The sequence below is a fragment of the Lasioglossum baleicum genome, chromosome 14 (genome assembly GCF_051020765.1).
Source record: "Lasioglossum baleicum chromosome 14, iyLasBale1, whole genome shotgun sequence".
Classification (NCBI taxonomy): Eukaryota; Metazoa; Arthropoda; class Insecta; order Hymenoptera; family Halictidae; genus Lasioglossum; species Lasioglossum baleicum.
In genome coordinates this window covers 6,308,495-6,332,418 of record NC_134942.1, presented here as the reverse complement: position 1 = coordinate 6,332,418, position 23,924 = coordinate 6,308,495, and the positions used below count along the sequence as shown (strand labels likewise).

At 47.3% G+C, this 23,924-nt stretch overlaps 2 protein-coding genes across 8 annotated transcripts in view; one reads left to right on the top strand and one right to left on the bottom strand.

The window, feature by feature from the left end:
• Kdm3 (Lysine demethylase 3) overlaps positions 1–23,924 on the bottom strand; it is a 368,071-nt gene that overhangs the window by 340,209 nt on the left and 3,938 nt on the right. The window lies entirely within an intron of this gene.
• The window catches only part of LOC143215815 (uncharacterized), a 32,089-nt gene that overhangs the window by 4,629 nt on the left and 3,536 nt on the right, over positions 1–23,924 (top strand). For 3 of the 7 annotated variants that reach the window (XR_013010451.1, XR_013010449.1, XR_013010450.1), the window contains exons 2-8: positions 13,240–13,680; positions 14,377–14,456; positions 15,837–16,071; positions 20,641–20,758; positions 21,322–21,481; positions 21,583–21,739; positions 22,074–23,654. Coding sequence is in view for 1 of the 7 variants with exons in the window: in XM_076438332.1 (XP_076294447.1) it covers positions 13,372–13,680; positions 14,377–14,456; positions 15,837–16,071; positions 20,641–20,758; positions 21,322–21,481; positions 21,583–21,739; positions 22,074–23,477 (2,463 nt within the window). In the remaining 6 variants the exon portion in view is untranslated. Of the gene's footprint in view, positions 1–11,931; positions 12,662–13,239; positions 13,681–14,376; positions 14,457–15,836; positions 16,072–20,640; positions 20,759–21,321; positions 21,482–21,582; positions 21,740–22,073; positions 23,655–23,924 lie in introns of those variants that run through there. The other 4 variants (XR_013010452.1, XR_013010453.1, XM_076438332.1 and 1 more) reach the window with 3 other exon arrangements.

Sequence of the window (23,924 nt, the reverse complement as noted above, 5' to 3'; positions counted from 1 at the left end):
ATTTATTTTTGCACCGGGACGTGCGTCTAACATTGTCCCTGTTCACACGTTTATCACCGTCACTGTCGCACACTTCCTGCGACGATCCGATCGCATAACTTGCGACGCCGTTCTTGGAAATTGAAAGCGCGCGGTTTCTTTTACCATTCGCTGCGATCATCAGCTATAATCATCTCAAGCTCCTAATCCTTCCGAGCATCTACTTTCCCTGCGATAAACGAGGTTGCAACCAGAGTTGTGCTAGAAAAGGTCTTTGCACTTCCCTCCAGCGACTCTCTGCGCGAGAATATGCGACAGCGATTGGCTGGCAGGTGTAAACAGCGTTACGTAGTGGGGGGGAAGCATTTAGCGGGGAATACACATGGTAACCCTGAGTTCCAACTAGCGAGGTTCTACTGTATTTGCCACGGTTCGACGCGATCGCAGCTCCAGCCGGCTGACGTGTTATTACGTCGCGTTCGACCGAGCGTACGACACGCGGGTTCTCTCGTTGTGGAGAAATCCGCGGTAAAGAGGTCTCGAGGATTTCAAAAGGCTGCCAGCGACTGGAAGGAAAAAAGAGGAAAGTCGACGTTCGCGCGCGCGTCGCCCCAGCCAAGGCGAGCAACCGAGAGAGAGAGGAAAAGAGAAAGAGAGAGAGAGAGAGGTCGCGTCTGTGTTACGGTAATATGCCTGAGTACTTAAGATCCTCGACCTCGTGACGTCATTGCCCTCATTAGAATAATTAAGAATGCCGCTCGCTAATTACGATGCGGTTGGCTCGCGTGGTACTTTTTCATACGGCTGCTCGCGCGCACCGTCGTTGGCCCGACATGTTCCCGAAGTGACCGAAGTGAAAAGTCGAATATCGTCCGACCATAGTCGTCGACGGGCTCGCCTAAGCTCCCGCGAGATTGATCTGTTTTCACCGGTTTGTTAGTCGCGTCAGCTTGTTCCCAGGCCGGGCGCCATTATCCCCGACGGCTAAAGAATTGTTCTCTGGTAAAATAATTACTGAACGCACAAGGAGGATGCCTCGCGACCAATTGTCAAGGTATTACTCGCATAATAGGGGATCTTTTGTTCTTCCGCGGAGAAGAACGGAAGGATCGCCCCACCGGCGAATAAACCGGGTCACCGGCGACTTCCATCTTCCTCCGTCGCGTCGACGACTGAAAATAGATTCTGAAACCGAGGCGAAAGTCGTCGATAAAAATTACTCGGCACGATTTCCGTTACTCGCGGGAGGCTCGATTCGCCGGGGCGATATCGCTGAAGCGAGAGGCGCAGCGCAACCAGCCGAGCTCCCCGAGGAATCGAAGGCGGTATCGGGGCTTAGAGAGTTCGCAGATAACAAGTTCGTGTTCCTCTCGCACTCGGGTCTCCGGCTCCCCGAGCTGCCGAGGCGCAGAACCAAGGCACAGAGCCGAGCACCGCACCGTTTTGATTTACACCCTCCTTTTTCCCGCCCTCGTATATAATTACGCCATTTTCTCGCAGGCCAGCCCATATTTCTTCGTCCCTGGAGACGCGCCAGGGAGCAAAAGTGCACGTCACGAGGGTGTGGTAAAGAGCACCTCGCTCGTAGACCGAGGAGGGTGGCGCGGCGAGAACCCAAGAGCATCGTGGGGTTCGCCAGGGTGATGACCCTTTGGGAGTACCCTGAGACCTTACGCTCCTGGTATCGTTGCGATATGTATATATATATCCCTCTTTCACTCTCCTTCTACCTCCATCTCTCTCTCTCTTTCTCCACAATCCTCTTTATCTTACCTCACCTTCGCTCTCCCCGGATCATTGTGTTCCTCCTTTTCGGTCGACACTCCTCCGCCACGGCTTTTTACCCGTTTTGCGGGTGGGTGGTGGCGGAGGATCGACGCGGTTAGATCACCGAAGGGAAAGAGGATTCGAACGACGCGTCGGAATGCGGTGCCGAACTCCGGAACGCTTTTTCGCGTTGCTCTGTTTTCGGCGCTGACGGCCGAGGGACACGCGAGAGAATTAGCAAGCTGGACTCGTTGCTCCTTTTCCAGGAGACTTTTTTTCCCGCGGTCTGGCTACCGCGGCGAGGGGCCCGAGTTTCAGTCCTCCGGGATCCCTGAACCCTGGATCTGCCGCTGGGAAAGACACTTTCAATGCCGTCCTATGTATACCATCTACAGCACTTTGGAAATGGATTCTTTGTCTTTACTGTCGTTCTCGATGTAGTCGATTTTGTTCAGTCCTCAGTCAGTTCGAGCATGACACTGAGGTTCCCCAAATTTTGAGAACCTGGAAATACACTAGGAAAGGACACTCTGTAAACATGAGCCACTGCGAGCAATACACAAGACTACGTTCCTCTTGAATATAAATATTAGACTGCGGATCTTTATGCATGTGTAAAGGAATTGAGCGAAATATAAAACAGTAAAAGATTCGAAAAATTTGAGAATTCCGTAATGTTGTTTTTAATGGAACGAAGTCATTAAGGGGTGAAATCAATTTTTATTTTATTGCTGCTTCCCACGATAAATGCAGAACATTTCTATTTTGAATAAAGATCCGCAGTCTAATAATTATACTTGCATTGATACTATTCATTGAGGTTGTGCTTGAGATTCTCCAGAATCCAGAAATACACTCCAACTTGTTCCATTGTGGGCAAGAGGTGTGGTTTATGACCACTTTCGCTCTCGCGACGGTCCCGTAGACTTTTCCAACAGGTTACCGATTCTCTTTTTCAGCGAGACGCACTGCAATTAATTTGGAACACGTGTCGTGACCAATGGCTCGTCCACCGGTCTATCTCGATCCCGCAGAAACGCGGGTCGCGTGTTCGATACCGAAGCTGGCCGCGTCCCGAATAAATCTTGGGACCGCGAGGCCGCATTAATTTCAACCCGTTCTTAAATCTCTCCACGCGATGCACATTCGTAAACGAGCGTGCCCGCGTGCGACTCCGCGGCTTGGCTCGGGTTTGAGAAAGTTCAGACGCGGACGTCTACGTGGGTGGTCCGCGATTCACCGTGTTGGCGTTGCCGGATCTTTTATAGCGCGGTTTTCCCGGCATTCCTCATCAGGGAACAGGACGCGCGTGTTCTGCACGCGTGCACATGATGCGTTCCTCTTTCATGGGCGTTCTAGGATCATTGACTCGTCTTGGTCACAAAAGCTCGACTCTTAGAGCTATTCTGAGCTTACCAATTTAAAGACCCTTGGACAACGGGGTCTCTAGAGTGTGTATAGATCTTTGGTAGGTCCCAAGAATTCTTCACGAGAGTCCTAAGCCCATCAGGATCTCCTGGACAATAGGGTCTAGTATATCTAATGGTCCTTGAATATTTCAAAGGTCCTAAGAATTTCACCTTTCATTGACTCCAAGGCCCACGTGCTGAAGAAATCACACCAAGTCGCAACGGTCCAGATTCTCGAATTTGCATTCATTACCGCCATTGTTCAGTCTGCGCGACTCGGGATTGGGCACAAGGTTCGCAATGTATATTTATTCCCCTGAAATGACAGAAATAAATCAGCCACGCGGACCCATATTTCTCGGTCGGTTGTTTTCGCTTGATCCGCCTCGAAATCTTTCTTTTCTTCGGTATTTTTCATCCCGCCTCTGCCCTTCGTCGTCCTCCTCTGCCCCGCGTGCCTCTTGTTTCTACACTCCCTCTCTCTTGTATCCCCGAAGAAAGACGCGTCGACGTAGCGGTCGTAGACGTCGACCACTCTGTTTAAATATAAACCCAAGCGCAGAAGTGGCCAGCTTCCAGTTCGGGCGTCGCGACGCTTGTGGAACATACAGTCGTCGGCCGAAAGCTCGGTTGCACGATCCCCGTTGCGATCATTGTGCCTTCCTCGGTCGAAGAATCTCGTGGATCTCCCTGAAACTGCAGTCTTCGATCTTCTCTGATCATTCTCGGACTGTCAGCCACGTGGACGAGATAGCGGATCGATCGGATGTGGGATCATCGGCAGGCGCCTAAACGCACGCCAAGAAGTTCGTCGACCAAGCCGCTGAGAACGATGAATAACGTTTATTAATAAAGATCCCTTGTGTGCACGACCAGCTGGGGAGTCTCGGGAGTGTTAGTCGATCCTCGATTGGGTTCGTTTCTGTTCGTCTTCGCGTTGCTATTTGCTGCCTCTGCGAAAGGAATATCCGCGGCACGACGATGGAACAGCCCCGGGTGAAACAATCGATGCGAGATCTCCGAGTGGAGAGAGTTTAATTGGCAGCTCGGAGTTCCCGGCGTTCGGAAACGGACTATCAAGGGAGCGTGCGGACCGTTCAACGAAATTTTCAATCGGCTTTCACCTCGCTCCCCGAGCGAGTCGAACTTTTTGAAAAGTTTTCCAAGTTCCAACGAACGCGCGGCGCTGCGAGCGGCAGCTGGAGTGAGACGGAGCAGGAAGCTCTCCGACTGAAATCGCTCGGCGGATTTTCGCGATTGCCGCGTCACGGGAAAGGGAAGTCGGGGCCGATTGTCGTCGGTGGCCTAAGTGCCGCGTCTAAAAGGGACTGTGCGCGCGAGACAATCGAGCCAGCCCGATGAAAGGGCTGCATTCAACGGCGCCGGCTCCTTCGCTAATGTTTCGAGAGGACTGGTCCGGAGAATGTCTTCGAATGTGAAGCAACGGTATCGCATAACGATCTTCTTCCACGACGGGGTCGTGGTGATCTACATCTGAGGAGAGTCCCCTATCCGAGGACACGAGCAACAATCCAAGGAGAGAGTTGCTCGTCGTCACCGAGAAGTATTATCGCTGTTTGGACCGGTGGCAGTTCGGCTGTGACATTCCCGAAATTCGTCGGCGCGCGGTCTGATTAATTCGTTCGCGGGCCGAGTCCCCTCGGCTGCCATTTGTCTTTGTCAGGGACAAGGTCCCGGAGGATCGGCAGGGCCGGAGAAAAATAGCCGGCCAGGGAAAAGGACCGGAGGGAAAGGGGTGCGGCTCTCGGCAAGAAAGGAACCGCTCCTTCGACTCGCCACTTAGAAAACGTTAGTTGAATCACTTAGCCGGTCGTTGCACCGGAACGACGTCGGTCGGCGTGACAATAAAGAGAGGCCGGGGCCGGTCGAACGTGCGCAATACGACGGAACAACGCGAGCCTAGGATGAAAAAAATTCCGCGACCTGGTCGGGAGAAAGCGAAACCTGTCCCTAAGCGGTCTTGATTCTGGTTCTCGCGGGAATTCGGGGGCTGGAAAGCTTCGCGCGCTTGTTCAAGTACCGGAATCGAAAGCCTGGGGGTCTGAGGATTAAAGCACCGGGTCGCCGCGTAGAAGGAAGCCGAAAAAACGACTCGAAAGTGATCTCGAGCGAGGACCACTACGTTTCGTGGGAGATTTCGTTGCGCAACTCGCACGGGAACGTGGCTGCAAGCTGCTGAACCAGACTCCATCAATTCTATCGAAGGATTCCAGCCGAGAGATCCTTCGCGAGACCATTTACAGGGAACATCCTGCGCGCACTTTCTAATCGGCCGTAGTTACCGAGTGATTACCGATCAGCTGGTGAACGGTCCGAGCGATTCAGGCCAATGTTGCAGTCGTTAGACTGCCCCTACCGACCGACCGACAGGCTTGCTTCACGGACGCTGCGTCTCCGTCATTTTCTCGGGTCTGACATGCTTTGCATCTAGCCGCGGAGGCTCATCGAGCGTCTGTTCGGGGCCTAACTTCTTTAGGATCTAACTTGGTAGGGTGTAATTTGGGGCTCTAACCTCTTAGCTCCTTAGGGTCCAACTCCGTAGCGTCCAACCCTATTACATCTACCTGTTTACTGTCCAGTTTCTGAGATTCCAACTCCAATTGTCCCAAACTTCAATTCAAAGCGGTTCGCGGTGCGGCTAATCGGATTTCGCATAGTTTCTTAGCAGACTTGTATCAACCATGACCTGTCCCCTGCCTCCAAAGTCCAGCCCGCCGGCGCTGGTGCCCGCGATTGCCAGCTACTACTCGCGTAACATTCACATGCCGATCTTCAAGCGAGTGACGATCGTGAACACGGTCTCGGTGGTGATCCTACCTGCTCCGTTGAAGATATCGCATAAACCGTCGGACAATTAACTTTCTGGACCGGTCAGTGTGCGAAAATAGCGACAGAGCCGTATACGTGTCGTCGAGCAGTGTTAACGAGCACCGTTTCCGGCTCGTGAGCCTCGGACGTTATTGTTCGAGCGCGTGCGTTCGCTCCGATGAAAGCCAGAGTAGAACGCGTGTATTCGCGGCGCTCGTAATTTTAGAAAATCTCGTTGCGCAACAACCGCTAGGTCAATGTGTCAGCGTGGCAGGTGAATCGTGAATCCGCGAATCATGTTGGAAATAGCGGACCGTCCACTCTGGAGAGATTCGCGTGGAAGACCTGAGACTTTGCCGGTTGGTAAATGTCGTTATTCCCGCGGAAATCACCGCGCGATTTTATGTAAGCCTCTGTTTCCGAGCATTAGCGTCGATCGTAAAAAAATGTATCGGATTGCGCAACGAGCGCAAAGTACACCGAATCGGCGTGGCATTGATCTAAAATCAGTGGACAGCATTGTATAACATTGTTCTCACTGCCAGACCGGGTCCGAGACTCCGTGTCAGCTGTTAAAAAGATGATATTGTTCTATATGTGTACCAACAACTTGTTTCACGATCATGTCCAACCATATTTTTCTACCGAAGATTGTAAATGTCGATGAAGTCGAGCGTCGAACAATGTGGTGACGCCGGCGACAGCAATAAATCGATCGTGAGGATAAACGAAAGATCAACACTACCATTCTTGGTCTCCCCTTTCTCCTGCTGTGGATCCATGTGAGCCCGTTTCATCGACGTCGATCCCATCGCGTCGTCATTATGGATTACCCGCATGTCTCCCCGTCGCACCCATTAATCTTAGTAATTAAGCGACTGCTTACATGCGACACGGCAATAGCTCGCCAACGCGAATCGTCATCCCGAAGGTGAAAGTTATTAAATGTTTCGGATAGAGAGGGGGGGTGGGTAGGGGAACACGAAATTAATGAAACGCTGGGAACACGATCTCCGAACCAATCTTTTCTGAACACGGCTGTCGCGCCGAGATACCTCCCTGTCGTCGATTGTTATCTCGCGGTACACGCGCAGAATCTAATCTCGGGACACGATCGAGCATTGTCGGGAAGCCCTGTCGGTTCCCATAAGCTGTCTGATTCTACTGGCAGCCGCAGGATCGAATTTTACTTGTACACATTACAACTTCGAAAAATTCGACGAGCTTCAATGAAATCTCCGCAGAAACATTTACCCTACACAAACTTTGCATGAAACTGTCTGCTGACAAATGAAATAAGTTATAACCAGACTTCTGATTTTATGCATCCATGACACGAATGAGAAAGACATTTAAACATGTTCAAACACTATTATTTTCAGGTCTCTGAAGATATTTACACAAAAATTACTGGACTCCGGATTTTATGCAAAAAAGTTGTGAAGCATTTAAACATATTACTATATTGTTTTCAACCTATTAAACACGTTCAGCAAGAAATTAAATATTTATTTCATCCCAGCTGTTGAAGTTGAGGTAGTAAGTTTTTATTTTGCATGAAGATCCGCAGACTACTAATCGCAATAATGTAATGTTGTATCTCTGACTAGTCGAAGTTCCTAAACGACGATTCTCGTAAAAACGAGTGCCAAACAGAAGCGAGCAATATGGCTAGAGTATCAAATCGTGTTTCGCTAACAGCAATGCAAATACTGCAGAATTTATCGCTCCCAGATCTTGACAGGAGCCCAAGGAACTGCACACACGTTCCAGATAGCACAAGACTTTCGAACGATGGGTGATCAATGTTAAAAATCTTTCGCTCGTCTAAGACTTCTTCGCTAAACCTGGACCTTCTCCAAAATTCGGTGTCTCATTCGACCATGGAACTTTGCGACTGCATCGGAACAGTGCGGCCGAGACGTTGCACCAGGGTCTGCCAGCTCATCGTCCTTGAAACCGATGACAAAGCCCGTTGGAAAAACGAGAAAAAGAAACGCGGTTTCGATTCTTTGTTCCTCTTGGCCGAGAGAGCAGTGTCGAGCTTCGGGCACGATCGAAATTACGATCGCGATGCAATTATCCTTATCGCTCATTTTGATCGGCTGTGTTTAGTTACAAAGTTCCCAAAATGCAACATTATATGTTTTTTCTTGTTTTAAGAAATCATTGAGGAGGTGTCCTTACTTGTGCGGACCTTTCAGAAAATCTACCGAACGTTTTGCATTATGAATTTGCACACATATTTTTTTGGTATCTGAAGTCCACGGGCTATTTTTTATAAAATTAATAAACATTACACGAGTTATATATTTCTTTTTATAAAGCACGTTTTGAGTTGAGACGATCGAAAGAGTTTGATAGAGTTGAGAAGGTAGCAAAGACACGAAGGAAGATGCAACAGAAGTTCAAAACGCGCTTTCAGTCGGCAGTATCAGTTCGCCAGCACGTTGCGAGATGGATCAGGTTGATGCTCCTTGTCCCCGTCTCGAAATAACCGGGCACGCCCTCGTTACGACGATTTCGTCGGTTCCCCGCTCATTAGCGCTCGAAATGAATCGCTGCGGCCCGCCCCAGGAAAGTTAACAGTCCGCTTAATACCGACAGCGCACTCGCTCGCGGAATCGCGCGCGCGAGAGCCGGGCGATCGAGGGATTTTTCGTATCCGTCAGGCTTTTAATTAATGGCGAAGAGATAATAAAGAGGGACTCGAGGGAAACTGTGAAAGTCCGAGAAGGGCCGCGATTAAAATAGAAAACTGGGTCGACCCTGAAGCCCGACCAGGAGTCACCTCGCGGCCGAGTATCGAGCACGTGTGCCTATTGTCCGTCGCCGAAAGCTATTCTCGACGATTTTTCATTTAACTTCGCCATCCCCAACTTGCTTGGCCCGGCCAGCAATTATTCATCGAGTCATTACCGATCCGGACAGGTGAACTCTCCAGGTGAAGCTTGCTCAGTGTATTTCTTGTTATTGTCCTCGTTTAGCCGAGCCACAAAGATAAGAATTAGACATTCGTTGCATGACATAAGAAACGAATAGGAATTTATTTCTCTCTTTGCTGGTTTTATTCAGTTGTAAGAAATGTGTGGCATGCAAAAATGCATAAAATCTGCAAGCTAACAATTCCCTCTTTCTGATTCACCAGCTCTTGGCTAACTCTATACAGATTGTAAAAGATTTTCTTCCAGCCTGTTTGGTCCACTCCGTACACAACACAAAAATTTCTCATCTTTCTTGTTCCCTTCATATTCCAAAAGAGCGCCAAACAAATTTCAACAGACGTCGATCGCAAAGCTAGCAAAAGTATATTTTTTTACACTGCTACAAGATAATTTTAATTACTGTTCCAAAGTTAAAATGGAACGCCCTCTCAGACGAGTGTCGCCAACAGGAAAATCGAAGGTCCAGGAAATTCGTGTCCCGGACAAAAAGGGCAGCGTTTACTCCCTTTTGGATTTGCGGGCCGCACAATGCAGCCATGTCCGGCGTCGGAACCTGTTACCGGAATACAATGGCGAAATAAATTTTCCCCGGCGACAATATAAAACAATAACTATTCTCCTCGCTTTCTCCGCAACCTCTTTCGAGTTCATTGACGACTCCTCGATTTTTCGATGTTCCTTAATCGAACGCTCGAAAATTCTTGCGTCGCAAGTTCGCTTTCCAGCGTTCAAGTTTCCCTATTTGCGTAGATTGTTGAGTACTAAGAAAGTGCTGACTGCTAAGGAGGATTCGCGGCGGAACGTGACAGAATCCGCTCGAACGAACGAACAAACGACAATGATCTTGACCTCGTACGAATAAACGCGTCGTCGTCGACCGAGGCCGCCTCTCCGCGTTTCCGCGTAAGCGCGCGAGCGCGTTCGGTTACGCGGCTGCATTAATAAACATGAAAGCCGCAGACCAGGCGAACAATCACTCGTGGATCGCGTCCGTGGCTTTGTCGTGGCGCATGTCACGCCGACACCGCTGTCGCCAACGGGAACCATAATTTTCGCTGCCGAAAATCTCGTTGGCCCTCCTCGGAAGCTCGTGTACCTTCTTCTAATTTCTCGTTGGCCTTGAACCTCTTTGAAATATTCTTGATGCATAATAATGCACTTCGTACTAACGAGATTTTGTAAAGAATTCTTGTAAATTAACCCTCCATCTTATGTTTACCGACGCCGTTTCTCGTGACCCTTAATCTTCTATCATTTTCAAGATGCATAATAATGCAAGTCAACGAGATTGTGGAGAAAAATTAAAATTTCTTATAAATTAACCTCTAGCTTGTTTTCGCTGACGCCGTTTGCGTAACAGCATTTGCCGACGCTGTTTGCATTAGTGCATTTACAGGGTAGTCTCAGTTTTTGGAGTTTGCTCCTCTGGGAAAATGACATGACAGTGTTTAGATGGTAGACAATGTGTTTTCTGCATACCGAACATGCATGCATTCTCGTAGAAACAATGCACAACTCGCTCACGGCCAACTGAATTATGTGTTGGATAATCGATAGATCAGTCAATTGTGTGTTAGGTAATCGACGTTCCACATATGGATTCCCTGCAACACGTACGAAATATTGAAGCCACGTATACATTTAGATAACTCTTCGTTTTAATCATTTTAATCGGTCTAATATAGCGTATCAATATTCAGAAATTTTTCAAATGTTTTCACCAATTCATTTTCGTCATAAATGAATAAAATTAATCTAATTATTATATCGGAACAAAAGAAGAAAACTTTTTGGCCAGGTCAATAGAATGGACGATCTATATATCGCTGCTCCGGAAGTATAATGACAAAAGAAAAATAATTCCAATTTGCCTTAATAGAATGGCCTATAGATTCGATTTAATTCTTCTATGAAAGTAGTTTATAGACATTGTGGGTTGTTATTGCAACTTTTAAGTTATTTCAATTTATAAAATAATAAATACCATTGTAAGTACAATTATGTCGATTTACAAACATCTAGTAAATGCATTTTTGAGCCCGCCAACACAGTAAAGTCAATTTCACAAAATCTTACAGTTGCGTCATTATACTTCCGGAGCAGCGAGATATGACAATCGAAGCGAGTCAACGAGGGTCTAATATTTACAAACACGGTCGCCGGTCGTTCGAAAACTGTCGACTCGTAGTCAGTACATATTCGGCATCCCAATCAAACGGTGTCTGTCATCGCTGACAAAAGACAGTTCAAAACAGTGCAGATTTTCGGGAAGGGAACGAGTCCAACAACAACTCCGATCCGTGGAAAATTAATAATCGTCTGATGAATGGTAATAGTTAGACTGCGGATCTTTATGTAACATAAAAATTGTCTGCATCGATTGCAAGAAACAGAAACTAAATTGAATGTTATTGTACTTACTCTCTTAATGATTTCACCATAATAGAGAAGAAATCATCTATCGACATTTTCAATTTGTCAAATTTTTCAACAATTTTGAATTTCATCTACTCTAATTTTGTTACAAATGCATAAAGATCCGCAGTCTAGTAATAATAATCGACGGTAACGATAGATCCGATCGCGATCGCGATACATATCGGACGACGCCAAAAGAAACAGGATTCCTCTAGAAACGTAAAAAGTCGTGACCGCGATGCTCGTTAGCGCGCGAATAACATCCACGTTCGTCGGACAAAGGACGCCCTGTTACGCAATCCGACACCGACATTGGTGATAATCATCGAATTACCTGCGAAGCGCAATCGACCATAGTTTCGCGCGATTCCCGCCGCGCGATCTCAGTTCGCGGGACGAGCTTCCCGCTGATTAGTCGGGTCTCCGTGGTGGAATTAAGAAGAGCATAACTTTGGGACCTCCCGGTGACTTAAATAGCCTAAATTTGTTCCGTGAGTGGGTAATCTGCCTCTGACAATTGCGTTGTCTCGTTCCGAAGTCTGACAAAATTTCCATTGAAAGCCTTGGTGCAAGTTCGGGTGAGTCCAGATTCGGAAAACTTGTAAATTCTTGCATTGAACAGTAATCATTTTTTCTCTAACAAATGGGTCTGTCCGATTTTTGCAAGGTCCCCAATTTATCATTTCTACTAAAATCGCGATTCGAGTCGCGTCGGGAGGATCCGATCGAAGTGCGTACGAGGCTTTAGGCTGCGACCAAGCCCATCTGGTTCATCGACCAGCGTAAACGATGTTTCCAGTGCGTGGTTGCGTGTATCCCTGTGTCAGGCGGCACGGTGGCGGCTTAAGGCGCTAAAATAGAGACGGTGGACCGTCGGTTGCAGCGTGCAGCGGTGCACGGTGCAGGCGGTACGCTGCGCATTTAGTCTTTAACTGGAGGGATCCGCGAGCGGAACGGGCCGGGTCCGCTTCGCTTCGCGTTGGTCGTCACTCGACGATCCCAGTGGCAGATCTTCTCGGCTAGATCGACAGTCTCGGGCAAGGATGTGAACACTCAAGGATGCAACAAGTGCGTCGCGATGTCCTGGAGCTAGTCCGTGAGACGCAGACACTCTCTTTCTTTCTGCAGCGAACTTCGAATTCGATTTGACAGACCGGTAACTCGCGAATTGTCTCGGAGAGCAAGATGATCCGAGCCTCGAAGTAGAATGAAACTGTTCGGGAGAGGACTCCTCGATCGTATGATCGATTAAAGATCGCTCGATGCAGTCCCCGAGGAGAGATCGATTTTGACGACGATCGAAACATTCGCTCTGTAAGCCCAGCTCGATTTTACCAGTCTCGGGAACCGCTTAATCATAAACTGTCTCGCTAACACGAAATTTTCAAGGAAATACCAATTCGTAAATTTGTTTATTGGTTTCGCAAGAAAATATATAGGCGTGCGCAGTGCAGTTAAGAATTTAGATAGAGTGCACATATGCGGTCGCAGAACGTTCCAAGGTCGTTCCAAGGTCAAATAAATGGGATTCCGATACGTCTACCATGACATCGTACAATTTTTGTCTGAAACATTTCTCCCTATCATTCATACTTTTGAAAATCTTTCGAGGGGTTCTGAACCTTTCTATTATTCTGCCTACTCTTTCTACTTTAAATCGCACTTACTCATTTTTATTGTAAATATATCGTCGAGTCTCAACGACGCTCTACCTTCTTTATGTGCCCTGCGAGACTGAACGATGCGTAATCCGTCTGAAATGTTTGAAAATCCGCGTTCTCTCGTGTTAGACGGTTTCGCTCGAGTCTTTCGTTCTCTGCTTTCTCGGTTGTTCGATCTATTCTTGATTTTTGTTGTTTGTCTCTCAAGCACGTTGCGCTTCGATGTTGCAGTTGGATGCGTCGTGTCGAACCGACGCGAGTCAGAAAGAGCAACGTTAGAGAGCGAGCGGTTGCGACCAGGCGGCCAGCGGATTAATAAGACGGAGAGAGAGAAGGGATTTTTCCTGAAATCGCGAAAAAGGAATGGAAGCCGAAGAGCTCGCACGTCCGTCGGGTGCTCTCGTGGAAGACCCGCTCGTCCGGATGCTCAGTAAAACCGCTCCTCGATTGTTCACCCAATGTTTTTTCGCTTGCGTACAGTTCTGCACGGACAAAATGCCGAAGAAAGTGTCCCTCGGTGGACTGGGAGTCCTGGCCGCGCTGATGGTCTTCGTTCTACCGAGAACGATCACTTACGTTCTACTCTATCCGATTTTCAGATTAGTTTTCGGCAATCTGTACCCGGCCTACGCGTCCTACAAGGCGGTCAGAACGAAGAATGTCAAGGAATACGTGAGTATGACACACCTGCACCTGGTGAACCTGGTCTCAGCTGTTTCTAATTAGGAATAACTCCTTTCTTTCAGTCTCATTTGTAGACTGCGGATCTTTATACATCAAATAGCACTTGCAATTTCCTTTCTTCTTTCAATCATTTTAGTAGGTCGAAAGTAATATACTTGGTTTTATCATAAATAGATCCGCAGTCTAATAATGAAGCACTTGTCATTCCAGTCGAATTCTTCATTGTAATCAGCCTAGCTTCAGCACGTTCTCAACATGAACGAACTCTAGCTAGCATGTCGATGTAATCTCGGCAAGACTTGAGGATCATTGATGTCTTGAGGGGAGTTCAGTGAATTTGGCGAATTCTCTCGAGTCCATCTTCGATTTTAATGAGTATAAAAATTGTTTGTATAGCATTCCACAGAAGCTCTAAGTTAAAATCGAATTCGGACAGGTCTCAAGTCGCATCTCACTTCGATAGTTTCCGAATGCTCAGTACCGCGTCTTTCTTTCGTCTCTCCGCGAATAACATTTGTGTTTCTCGCGTGTCCGAGAATTCGCCATTGCCGGGAATAGACATTCCGAGAGGTCTATTCGCCCGTGTCCGACCGTCCTGATCTCCTTTTCGACCATGAATATGTCCTTATTGGTAGCGGTCGGTGTGCAGTCGCTATGTTAAGCCGCGCGTTCTTTCGTTTCCAGGTCAAATGGATGATGTACTGGATCGTGTTCGCGCTGTTCACGTGCGCGGAAACCTTCACCGACGTCTTCTTTAGCTTCTGGTGAGACATTTATAGTCAGCACGCTTTATTGCTCGTGTCCGAAACGAAACTGAAACGTGCCCCTTCGAATCAACGAATTATGGATCGTCAGCGGAGACGCAGTCGAATGATTCCATTGAAAAGGAAATTACCAGCGATTTCACAGTGGAACGCGAATTGGCCGCGATTGATTTTTCGTGTTGAGTCGCGCTCGCTAAAAAATTAACACGGTTACGACCGGCACTCAGTTCAGCAATAACCTTCGTAGTTACAATATTCTGTTAACACTTTATCGAACGGAAGTCTGTTAACGCCTTGCACTATAACTGAACCTGCACTATAACTAACATCTGAACAGGGTCTAATAAATATTTTTGATTAATCAACTTTTTTGTTTTTCGAGGAAATTATGACCAGCAAAGAAATTTCACTCACTGCGCCTGTAAAATAAGTTACAGTGCAATGGGTTTAACCGGCTTTGAAATGCCAGTATTTTCTTGTAAACTCCAGAAGTTTGTTGAACGTTCGAAGAAATTCGTATCGCATTTGAATAATTTATTGAGACGTTCTTGCAGAGTGGGAGAGCGAAGCAGGAGGTCTGGTGGAGCCTGTGTAACAGTCTAACGCGCGTGAGGTCGGTCACGGCCCCGTTTTTCGGCGGAAGCGAAGGAAATTTTCGGTTTCGGACGAGCCTCGGGGCCAATAAACCGACGTGAACCGGCGCGCACGCGGCTCGCCACCGGGAATTCCGAAAGTCTAATTTCGGCCGAGATGGATATTGGCTTACATGCACTTCTGAGGGCTCCACCGAGCCTATCTTGCTCGCCTTCCGTCTCTGTTTCTGCCATACCGTTCGCCTCCCCGCCGCGCTGTGCCAGATCTCTCCCTTCATACTCGGATTACAACCGAAACGGAGAGGACCCCGTGTATTTCTGGCCGGGAATACCCTCTCGTTTTCCACACCCCCGCCCCTGCCCCGTCGATTTTTCCCTTCCTCGATCATCCTCCTTTTTCTCCGTTCGAAGACTCGCGGATGCGTCACGCTTGACCATCGAGAGCTCCCGAATCAGGATTCAGCAGTTCAAAATCGACAGAAGTAGCTTTACAGAAGTTGGTATAGAAGTTTTGATATACGCCACCATTTCCCCAATTGTTCTCTCAATGATTATAGTAATAGTCCCCCTTTACCATGAAGGCAGGACTAGCTTAACGAATAAGAATTCGCGAAACAAAGAGATCCATAAGTATTGTACGTTGCACAGAAGCTTGTCGCTTTTGGAACAGCTTGCCATTTCCCGAATTGTGTTCCCCAATCGTTTCCTGATGGATATATTAATAGAATCCCGAGGTGGATGGAAGGGAGATCCAATACAGATTGCATTTTCGCTGTGTCCGATCTAGGTTCCCATTTTACTATGAAATTAAGACTATCCTGGTGATCTGGCTGCTGAGCCCAGCCACCAAGGGCTCGAGCATCCTCTATCGCCGCTTCGTTCATCCGGCTTTGATCCGCCGCGAAGCTGAGATCGACGAGACCCTGCAGCGCGTTACGGAGCAGGGTTACAGCGCTGTCCTGAACCTGGGATCGAAGGGCGTCAACTATGCCACCACTGTGCTCATGCAGACCGCCATCAAGGTAAGTCACTTACCCAGGTCTAGAACGATTCAAGCCACGCTGTAACGTTGGGGACGGTCGTCTTGTCTCGTGGACGCCGCGACCATTTTGTAAGTAGATTCGGTGGGAACCAAACTGTTCAACTCCTTCTCAAGATTCCGGCAGAACCTCGTCTATCCAAACCTGTTGCCGAACTATAGACCGTTCGGATGATACAGGCTCAGACTCCATACAACAAAAGTTTGTGGATACACGAGATTCTATCGCGATTCGATTCGAAAGAACCATTATACTTCGCTCGAGACGACCGTCGCCCATTTTACGCTCGTTTCGTCGCCCTAACCCGCTTCAGCAGCAACGCTTCGGAGAGCCTGGCGGCTAATCTTCGACGTTTTTTCTCGGTTTTATGTTTTCGTTGTCCCGCACGCCTATCCTGCACGCCGCACCGCCTCTAATCAAATACCACCATCAACGCCGATCACCGTTGTCATCATCACACAACATCGTCCAACAAAAAAAAAACAAACTGACCAAAAAATCATCAACCGACCTTCCCTTAACAAAATAAAAAAAAAAAACAACCAACACGTGTCGCCGCTTACGAACAAACAAACTCCGTGTCCGTTTGTGCGTTTACATAATTGTGTGCCCATGTTCCGCGTCTACCGTCCGATCTACCAAAAAAACTCGTGCGCCATCAAACGAACCAAAAATCTTGTTACGACCATCCGATCAACCAACCAACCAACCAACCACCAACAACAACATCAATATAAAAAAAAAATACCATACCGGGTCAGCTGATCGCAAAGGCAGACCCAAGCGTGCTATATGTACTCCCTGGCAGCCAATCAGACTCGGCGATTTCTAGCTTAGCCAAGTACCCTCCAACATCGACACCCAAGACGAAGACGGAAACGGACGGGAGCGTCGTGACGAAGTCGTCTCCGGGGCGGCGTCGCCTAAGCCTTAGCTACGAAGACTTCGATTCCGCGGAGGAGGCGACCAGCTTGGTCGAGATGGCGCTGGAAAGATCTGTCAGCGAGGACGAGGACTGCTTCAAGGTGCCGGCGAAGAGGCAACGAGGACGAGGAAAGCAGTCCAGAGGAACCGCGAGAAGGCTGAGGTCCTCTAGCCGAAAGAGGCCCACTAATTATGCGAAATACAGCGACGACGAGCCCGAGCATCACGCGATCTACACGGACTAGGGTCCCTTCGAGGTCTTTCATAGTCCTGGGACATCTGGTCTCCTAGGGTACCTTGCGTTGGAGCTACGGTAGAAGCTCATAGAGCTGATCTTTCTTGATTCTGTGTGTCCACAATGGAGCAGTGAAGATTGTACTTTCTTGGCGGATCTTTATACAAAATAACAATTGTCTGCATCTAACAATTCTTTACATCTCTGTAATGGCTTAAATCCGCAGCCTAGCGATCTTAATGCAGCAGTGAAGGTTACCTTCATTAGTGCTGTTGGAAGCTGTCTTTCTTGTCTCTGTGCGTTCATAACGGAGAAGATTGTGCAGCTCTCTACGTCTATCATCGATTAAATTATTAATCAATGATAAAAGTGGAAATGACAGCTACAAGTAAGCAAGGCTATATTCGCTGTTCCAATGTACACACCTTCGATACGATAGAATGTACTCCTACACACAGCTCTGTCTTCTACACTTTTACACAACTCCAACAGAAACGTATCCTTTAACCATTCGAGTGTCACGCGCAGCGATCGAGCTTCTCCTGTCCAGGAACCTATCGAAAGCCTGACTTCTACTAGAAAGTTAAACCTTTATCCTTTCGTATTTTAAAAATCCTAGTAAAATTAGTTTAGGTCTAATCATGTAAAAGGTACCGTCCTCAGAGTCGCGAACTGATTTTTAAATTTCGTCTACCTGTGTCTAAATCCGAGTTTGTGCCAAGCTTCAGTTTTGTGGCACTCGAATGACCGAATAAAAATCGTGACCGTTCCCCTCGGTGCTAACTCGGCGAATCCTCGTTTGAACTTGCTTGTTAGGATCGACTTTTAACCATTGTGTTACCATTGTATCGACATTTAAGTAGATCTATTGTCCGGTCCAGTTCGCCGCCGAGGTATCTTTCCAAAGGATTATTATGGGTATTCGTGTTAGTATAGAGACAGTGGTCACTCGGTCCGTTGCGACCTGGACCGGTGTCTCTTTTAGGCGAACGATTTTCGAACCGTGTACGCGTGTGTGTGCGTGTGTGTGTCTTTCCATAATGTCTGCAATATTGTGACGTGCCTTGCTGTACCGGTAGGATTTAGAGTCTCTGTCTCGCGACACTTAAGATTTTTCTCGCGTGACTCGCCGCGAGCCGTGATAAACTCGGCGAGATTTCGGTGCCTTAGCGACCTCGGGTTGCCACGTGATTTTTTGAACCGACTCCGTTTCGATGGATAAGTCATTGAGTGATAAGGGATCCCTTGCGACCAAAGGATCATCCCGATTTCTTTGGGCAATCGTTTCGGTATGTTGACAGGGAATTTAGGTCGACCCACTTGCGAGCTACCGACAGGGCTTGGAAACGCGCACAGAGAATGTCTACTACGAGTAGCTGTTAGGTAGATCCGAAATTTGCAACTGTTATCTGTTTTAGACGCGTTGTTTACTTTATCCGGTTTTATTAGGCCAGTGCGAAAGCTCGTGACTCGTTCCGTAATAAAATACGGAGAATCGGGCACGAACTATTGCACCAATCTAATACACTCTGTAATGATTCCATGGTGAATTTTTGTACTGGCTTGTTGTATTTATGCGCGTTTTTTTTACCAAATCATTGTCGAAGAAGAAACGTTTGTACATGTCTTCCATTCGCAATGGAACGTCGAAACGAAAATAAAGCTACATATTTTTCACTCGAGCACATTTTTTTACTAGATCGTTGTAGAAACAGAAGAAACACTTGCGTCATTGATTTCGAATGGAACGTTGAAATAGATAAAGGTACATACATTTTTCATGAATTTTATATCATCTATATTCAGGATTGCAAGTTTAATAAATGGAAGCTTCGATATCCCGTTTTCAATTTGTATTTCATTTTGTATTGTACTCGATATGAAACGTGAAATATAAAAATCTTTATACAGATATTGTCCTGCGCTTTTCGTAGATCATTTATGATGTCTGAACATCAATGCAGAAAATAAATAAGCGCCGATTTGAATATTGCAAATTCCGGTTCTCTGTAACACTTATTTTGACAGCGAGGTCTTTCAAGCCCTGGTTACCAAGCGATGAAGAGAATAATACACGTTAAGTTTGTTTCTACAGATTTACGACTGTTTTGTACGACAAATCCTGTGCAACTGTGCAGTCGCTGCAACGAGCATACGCCTAGAATAAGACTATGTTTAATAAACTTCACCTAGCGCCAGGGTGGTTCAAGGGAGAAGAGTATAACCGAATTCGTAGCGAGAGTATAATCGAAAGTTTGTTATACGATAGAACCGAGCGAAAGTGTGCAAGACTGTTGCGTCCGACGTTGAATCGTCCGTCGATGTAAAAGTAACGCAGAACGCAAAGACAACACTCATTTTAGTTTCACTGTTCCCCACATTTTACGAACGACTCCCTCAATTTCTTTTTCGATCGCGTTCTCGTTGCTTGTGCGCCGACGACGATCGCTCGGAGAGATCTAATTGATGCGCACAATTAGAGAGTAAGACTTTTTATACCCGATCCCAAAGATTTACGCAACGATATGTGGTATGTTTGATCGTTTCACTTTTTTCACGAATAAACGCATTCTACTGATGAAAAAAACAAACCAGAACACAACGGTTGTTACATCCTCTACACCTGGGGAGAAAAAGAGTAGACAAAAATGATTTTAATAAATGCAACGTTCCTCCTTCGTGCGATACATATGTATGTGGATAAAATAAAGAGTTACCTTCGAGTAAACAGCAGGATAGTGGAGCATCGGTCACGAGAAAACGAAAGCAAATATTAACAAATGGAGTTCAGCGTATAACATAATACAATTAATTCTCTCTATCTCGAGTAACATCGATTCGCAACATCACGAAAATCGATTTTCGATCGTTTCGTCCGACTGCGGGCCGGTCGAATATCCCGTCGAACGGGTCGGGCCAGTTAATCAACGAGAGAACCCGCTTCTTCTTCTTCTGTCGCTGGATCACGCGAGAGCACGCTTGCCCGTTAACCCGTGCCAGAATGCGAGAGCCAGAAAAGAAACGCATCCGGATAGAGCTTTAGGACTGGCAAACCCGGCCTAGATCGATCGATAGACAACTATACAACAACGAGACGATGGTCCCGTAGATCTCTGGTCGGCTGACGAGATAACACAATTAACACCTCATTATTTTTTCCGGGTATTTTGGTAAGACAGTTCTATTTTTTTTGTCGCATTCTTCTTTTTCTCTATTTTGCTCTCTTCTTTTTTTTTTTGGTACACCCTGTCTTTCGTTGCTCTCGGTCGAGTTTTGTTGATTTTCTTTTTCTTTCTCTCTCTTTTTGCACTGACGCTTTAACAGTATTAAAAAAAAAGCAACGTGGGCGTTCTGCCGGCCTCGCTGAAACAACCGAAAAATTGGTCTTTCAGGGCGGCGGCGGACTGGTGCAGCATTTAAAGAAGAGCTACAGCCTGAGCGACCTGACCGGCGAGAAGGAAGACGAGAATAGAAACACGTCGCACTTGCACGACGAGACGGACATTGCAGGTTGCCCGACGATGCTAGACCGCTTGTTCTCGCGTGACTTTTAGATAGAGAATCATTTGCAAGATGATTTTTCGAATGCTACGATACGAGGGGAACACGCAATCTAGTCGTTACACCATTTGGTTTAACTCGTCTAGTTCGATTCCTAAGCAATCCTCGGACGACGGAGGACTTGCGGGATGTATTTAGGCCCATTCATTCTCATTTTCCCCTATACTCGCTGATCTACTTGTTCCTTTGACACTGGTGGACTTGTGTCGATCATTACGACTACCTGGGCTGCTACGTTCTATGTCGGGCGACCACTTTCTGGAGATTGTGTTGGCTTGGTCAGAAAGTCTTCTAGTATTTCAAGAAAGAAATTGTTATATCATGTTATGAAAAGTTCATTGTTGGATCGCGATTAAAATTGCTATTGCTACCGAAGGACTGTGTAGCTTGCAAACTTTCACAAGTATAAGAGGACTGTCTGACCAACGCTACATCAGTTCCATGATCGAACTGACATTAAAATTACAGATCACGACCTGCATAGATTATTGAAAATTTGTTGTCAATTCTAGTGGAACCTCGTCGAAGAGAGCACGTTGGAAGGAGAGGCTATAGCCCTCGTCGGACACAGTCGAGTAGCAATCGGGTAGAGATGTACTTCTCTGAAGTGGACCTGTACAAGTGCATAAACGTGAAGGAGCCCACGTCCAGGGAGCCCACAGCCAGCTTAACGTGCGTATCTTTTATAATACTTCCTTGTTCTCTAAGCTTCCCTTTGAGAATAAATTGAGAACTGTACCTACGAGATGCTAACTTTAATCTATCAATTTCAGCAACATAAGATCCTCGGATGACATATCCAGCGGATACAGCAGCGGAGAAGCCCTGCAATCGACTCGTTCGTCCCAGGGTGATTCTCTGGTTCGAACGGCGAGCGTCGGAGCAAGGACACGCGCAAAACCTCGCTCCACCACGAAGAAGACGCAAGAGGTACTATATGGCAGCCCTACGCGACGATATAAATCAAGGCTCAACTCATTTGCATCGTAAGGAAGACTGAAAAGTACTGTCCTTATCACCAATTCTTTCTGTGTCGTGTTCAAGCACAAGAGTTTCAAACAGCGATGCTACAGCATCGCATTTCCAGCGATTTGCACATTGTTGTTCTGCACATTGTTACGTCCAAATGTGTTTAATTGTGAATGAACGTGGACGATGCAAATGGGCGGACTTGATTTTCAGCCTCGATCACCATCGATCGTCTCTTCGCGGCGCTCCCACGACTTCCGTTCGGTTGTAATCAGATAATTTTTGGTATTTGAAGGACACCGGCGAGGATTCCGACAGCAACGACCTCCCTCCTTCCATAAACATCTCACTTCCGACACCTTTGAGTCATGTCACCCCCGAGCAAGCTCTCGAGATCTTGCTCCTGCTGTCGCAAAACAGTAATGTAGCCGATTATATCAGGCTCGATCGTGGATCCTCTGTCGCAGGTAACGACGACCCGATCGAAAACACCAGTCAATCAGGCCTAGAACCTCTAGCGACAAGCACAGAGTCCAAGGAGTCGGTTCAAGACTCCTCGGACCCTGTTTTGACCGCTGAGGTTCAGATAATTCAGAGTATAGAGGTGAAGACTGTCCCTGAGACAGTGGTAGCGATAGAAGAAGTGAAAGACAAAGAAATCGTGGACAATCCGGTGGATGATCAGGTGGTCAAAGTTGAAGAGAAGACACCTGAGATAATCCCTGAAGCCTCTGTAATTGATCAGGAACCTCATACTGTTCCCGAGGGACCCACCAGCGAGTCGGACCGCAGCCTAACCGACGAGCTCTGCCAGACGAAGTTCGACGAGCTGAAGCAGCTGTTGAGCGAGGCTCACAAGGCTGTCAACAACATTGTGTACACGCAGGAGAAACAGAAAGGTAGTAATAGTAGTATCCCCGATTCATTGTCCCAAACAGAGGCGAACGTAGACACTAACGAAGGCCCGAGCGACGCCAAAGAAACGTCAAAAGAGACCGACGAATCGAAAGAAGTCGATGATGCAATAGCGGAGAATGGTAACGCGCTGCAAAACAGCTCGGACAGTCTGAGCCGAGCTGGCAAGTACAACAAGAAACCGGCGCCAAAAGCGCCTCTGACGAAGAGCGAGGAGGATCTGAACGAGGAGGCCGACCTGACCGAGGTTGATTCTCAAAATGCGCTGAAAGCCACGCTGGTGATCAAGACTGGCACGGTGAAGACCTTCTCGAACACCAGCCAGACAAAGGACGTGTTCATTGCCCACGTCGCTGACAAATCGAAGAGCAAGAAGTCTAAGAGACAGAGGACCAAAGAGGGTTTCACTAAATTGTTAACTATCCCGAAGAACATCTTCCACAGCGCCTTCCATAGAGAGCACAGAGGTTCCCTGAAGTCCGAGGACTCTGCTTCGGAGATCAGCGCAGCAGAGTCCAGGTCTGTGAGCAGTGAACCGCAAGAAACTATCATAGAACTCGCTCCCAAGCTGTCTATCTCGAGCCAGGACACTAACACCGACGACAAGAGTGATAATGATACTTCAAACAGCTCGGATACCTACGTCCTAGCTCCCAGCGTGGACACTAACGAAGCTGAGACGAAAGAGAAGGTTGAAACGACAGCGAAGAGTTCCCAGTCGGATATCAGAGAGATGTCTCAATCGCCGAGAGCCGGCAAGAAACTGGAGTCAGATATCTTCTGAGACTGGCTTGAGATGATGGAAAACGTAATGATAAGAATTAGGCGGGTCTCATTGACTGGTTTTTTGTTGACGGCATACTAAACCGAACCCTCTGTGGCCTGTCCCACCCCCTACATCCTTCTCATTGTTTAAACACTGGCGAGTCTGGGAGAAGAAACGGATTAACACGTTCAGATCGTATGGATATGGTTTCTAGAGTGATTTTCTGATTCCGTAATCTTAGTCACTAATCATCTAGCGAGTGTCCCGTTTGCATGCTGGTGCGGCAGGTCCTCGTTTAGAAGAGCGCGATTTCATTTTCTAGTATGTTGTGGAGTTGTGTACGCTATTCTTTAGGTTGCCCTACGTTCTCTACGGTATCCTATGTTCTCTATGGTACCCTAGATTACCCTGGGTCCGGATAAACGAGGCCCAGCCGTATTTTTGTTAACAATCCGCGAATCGCTG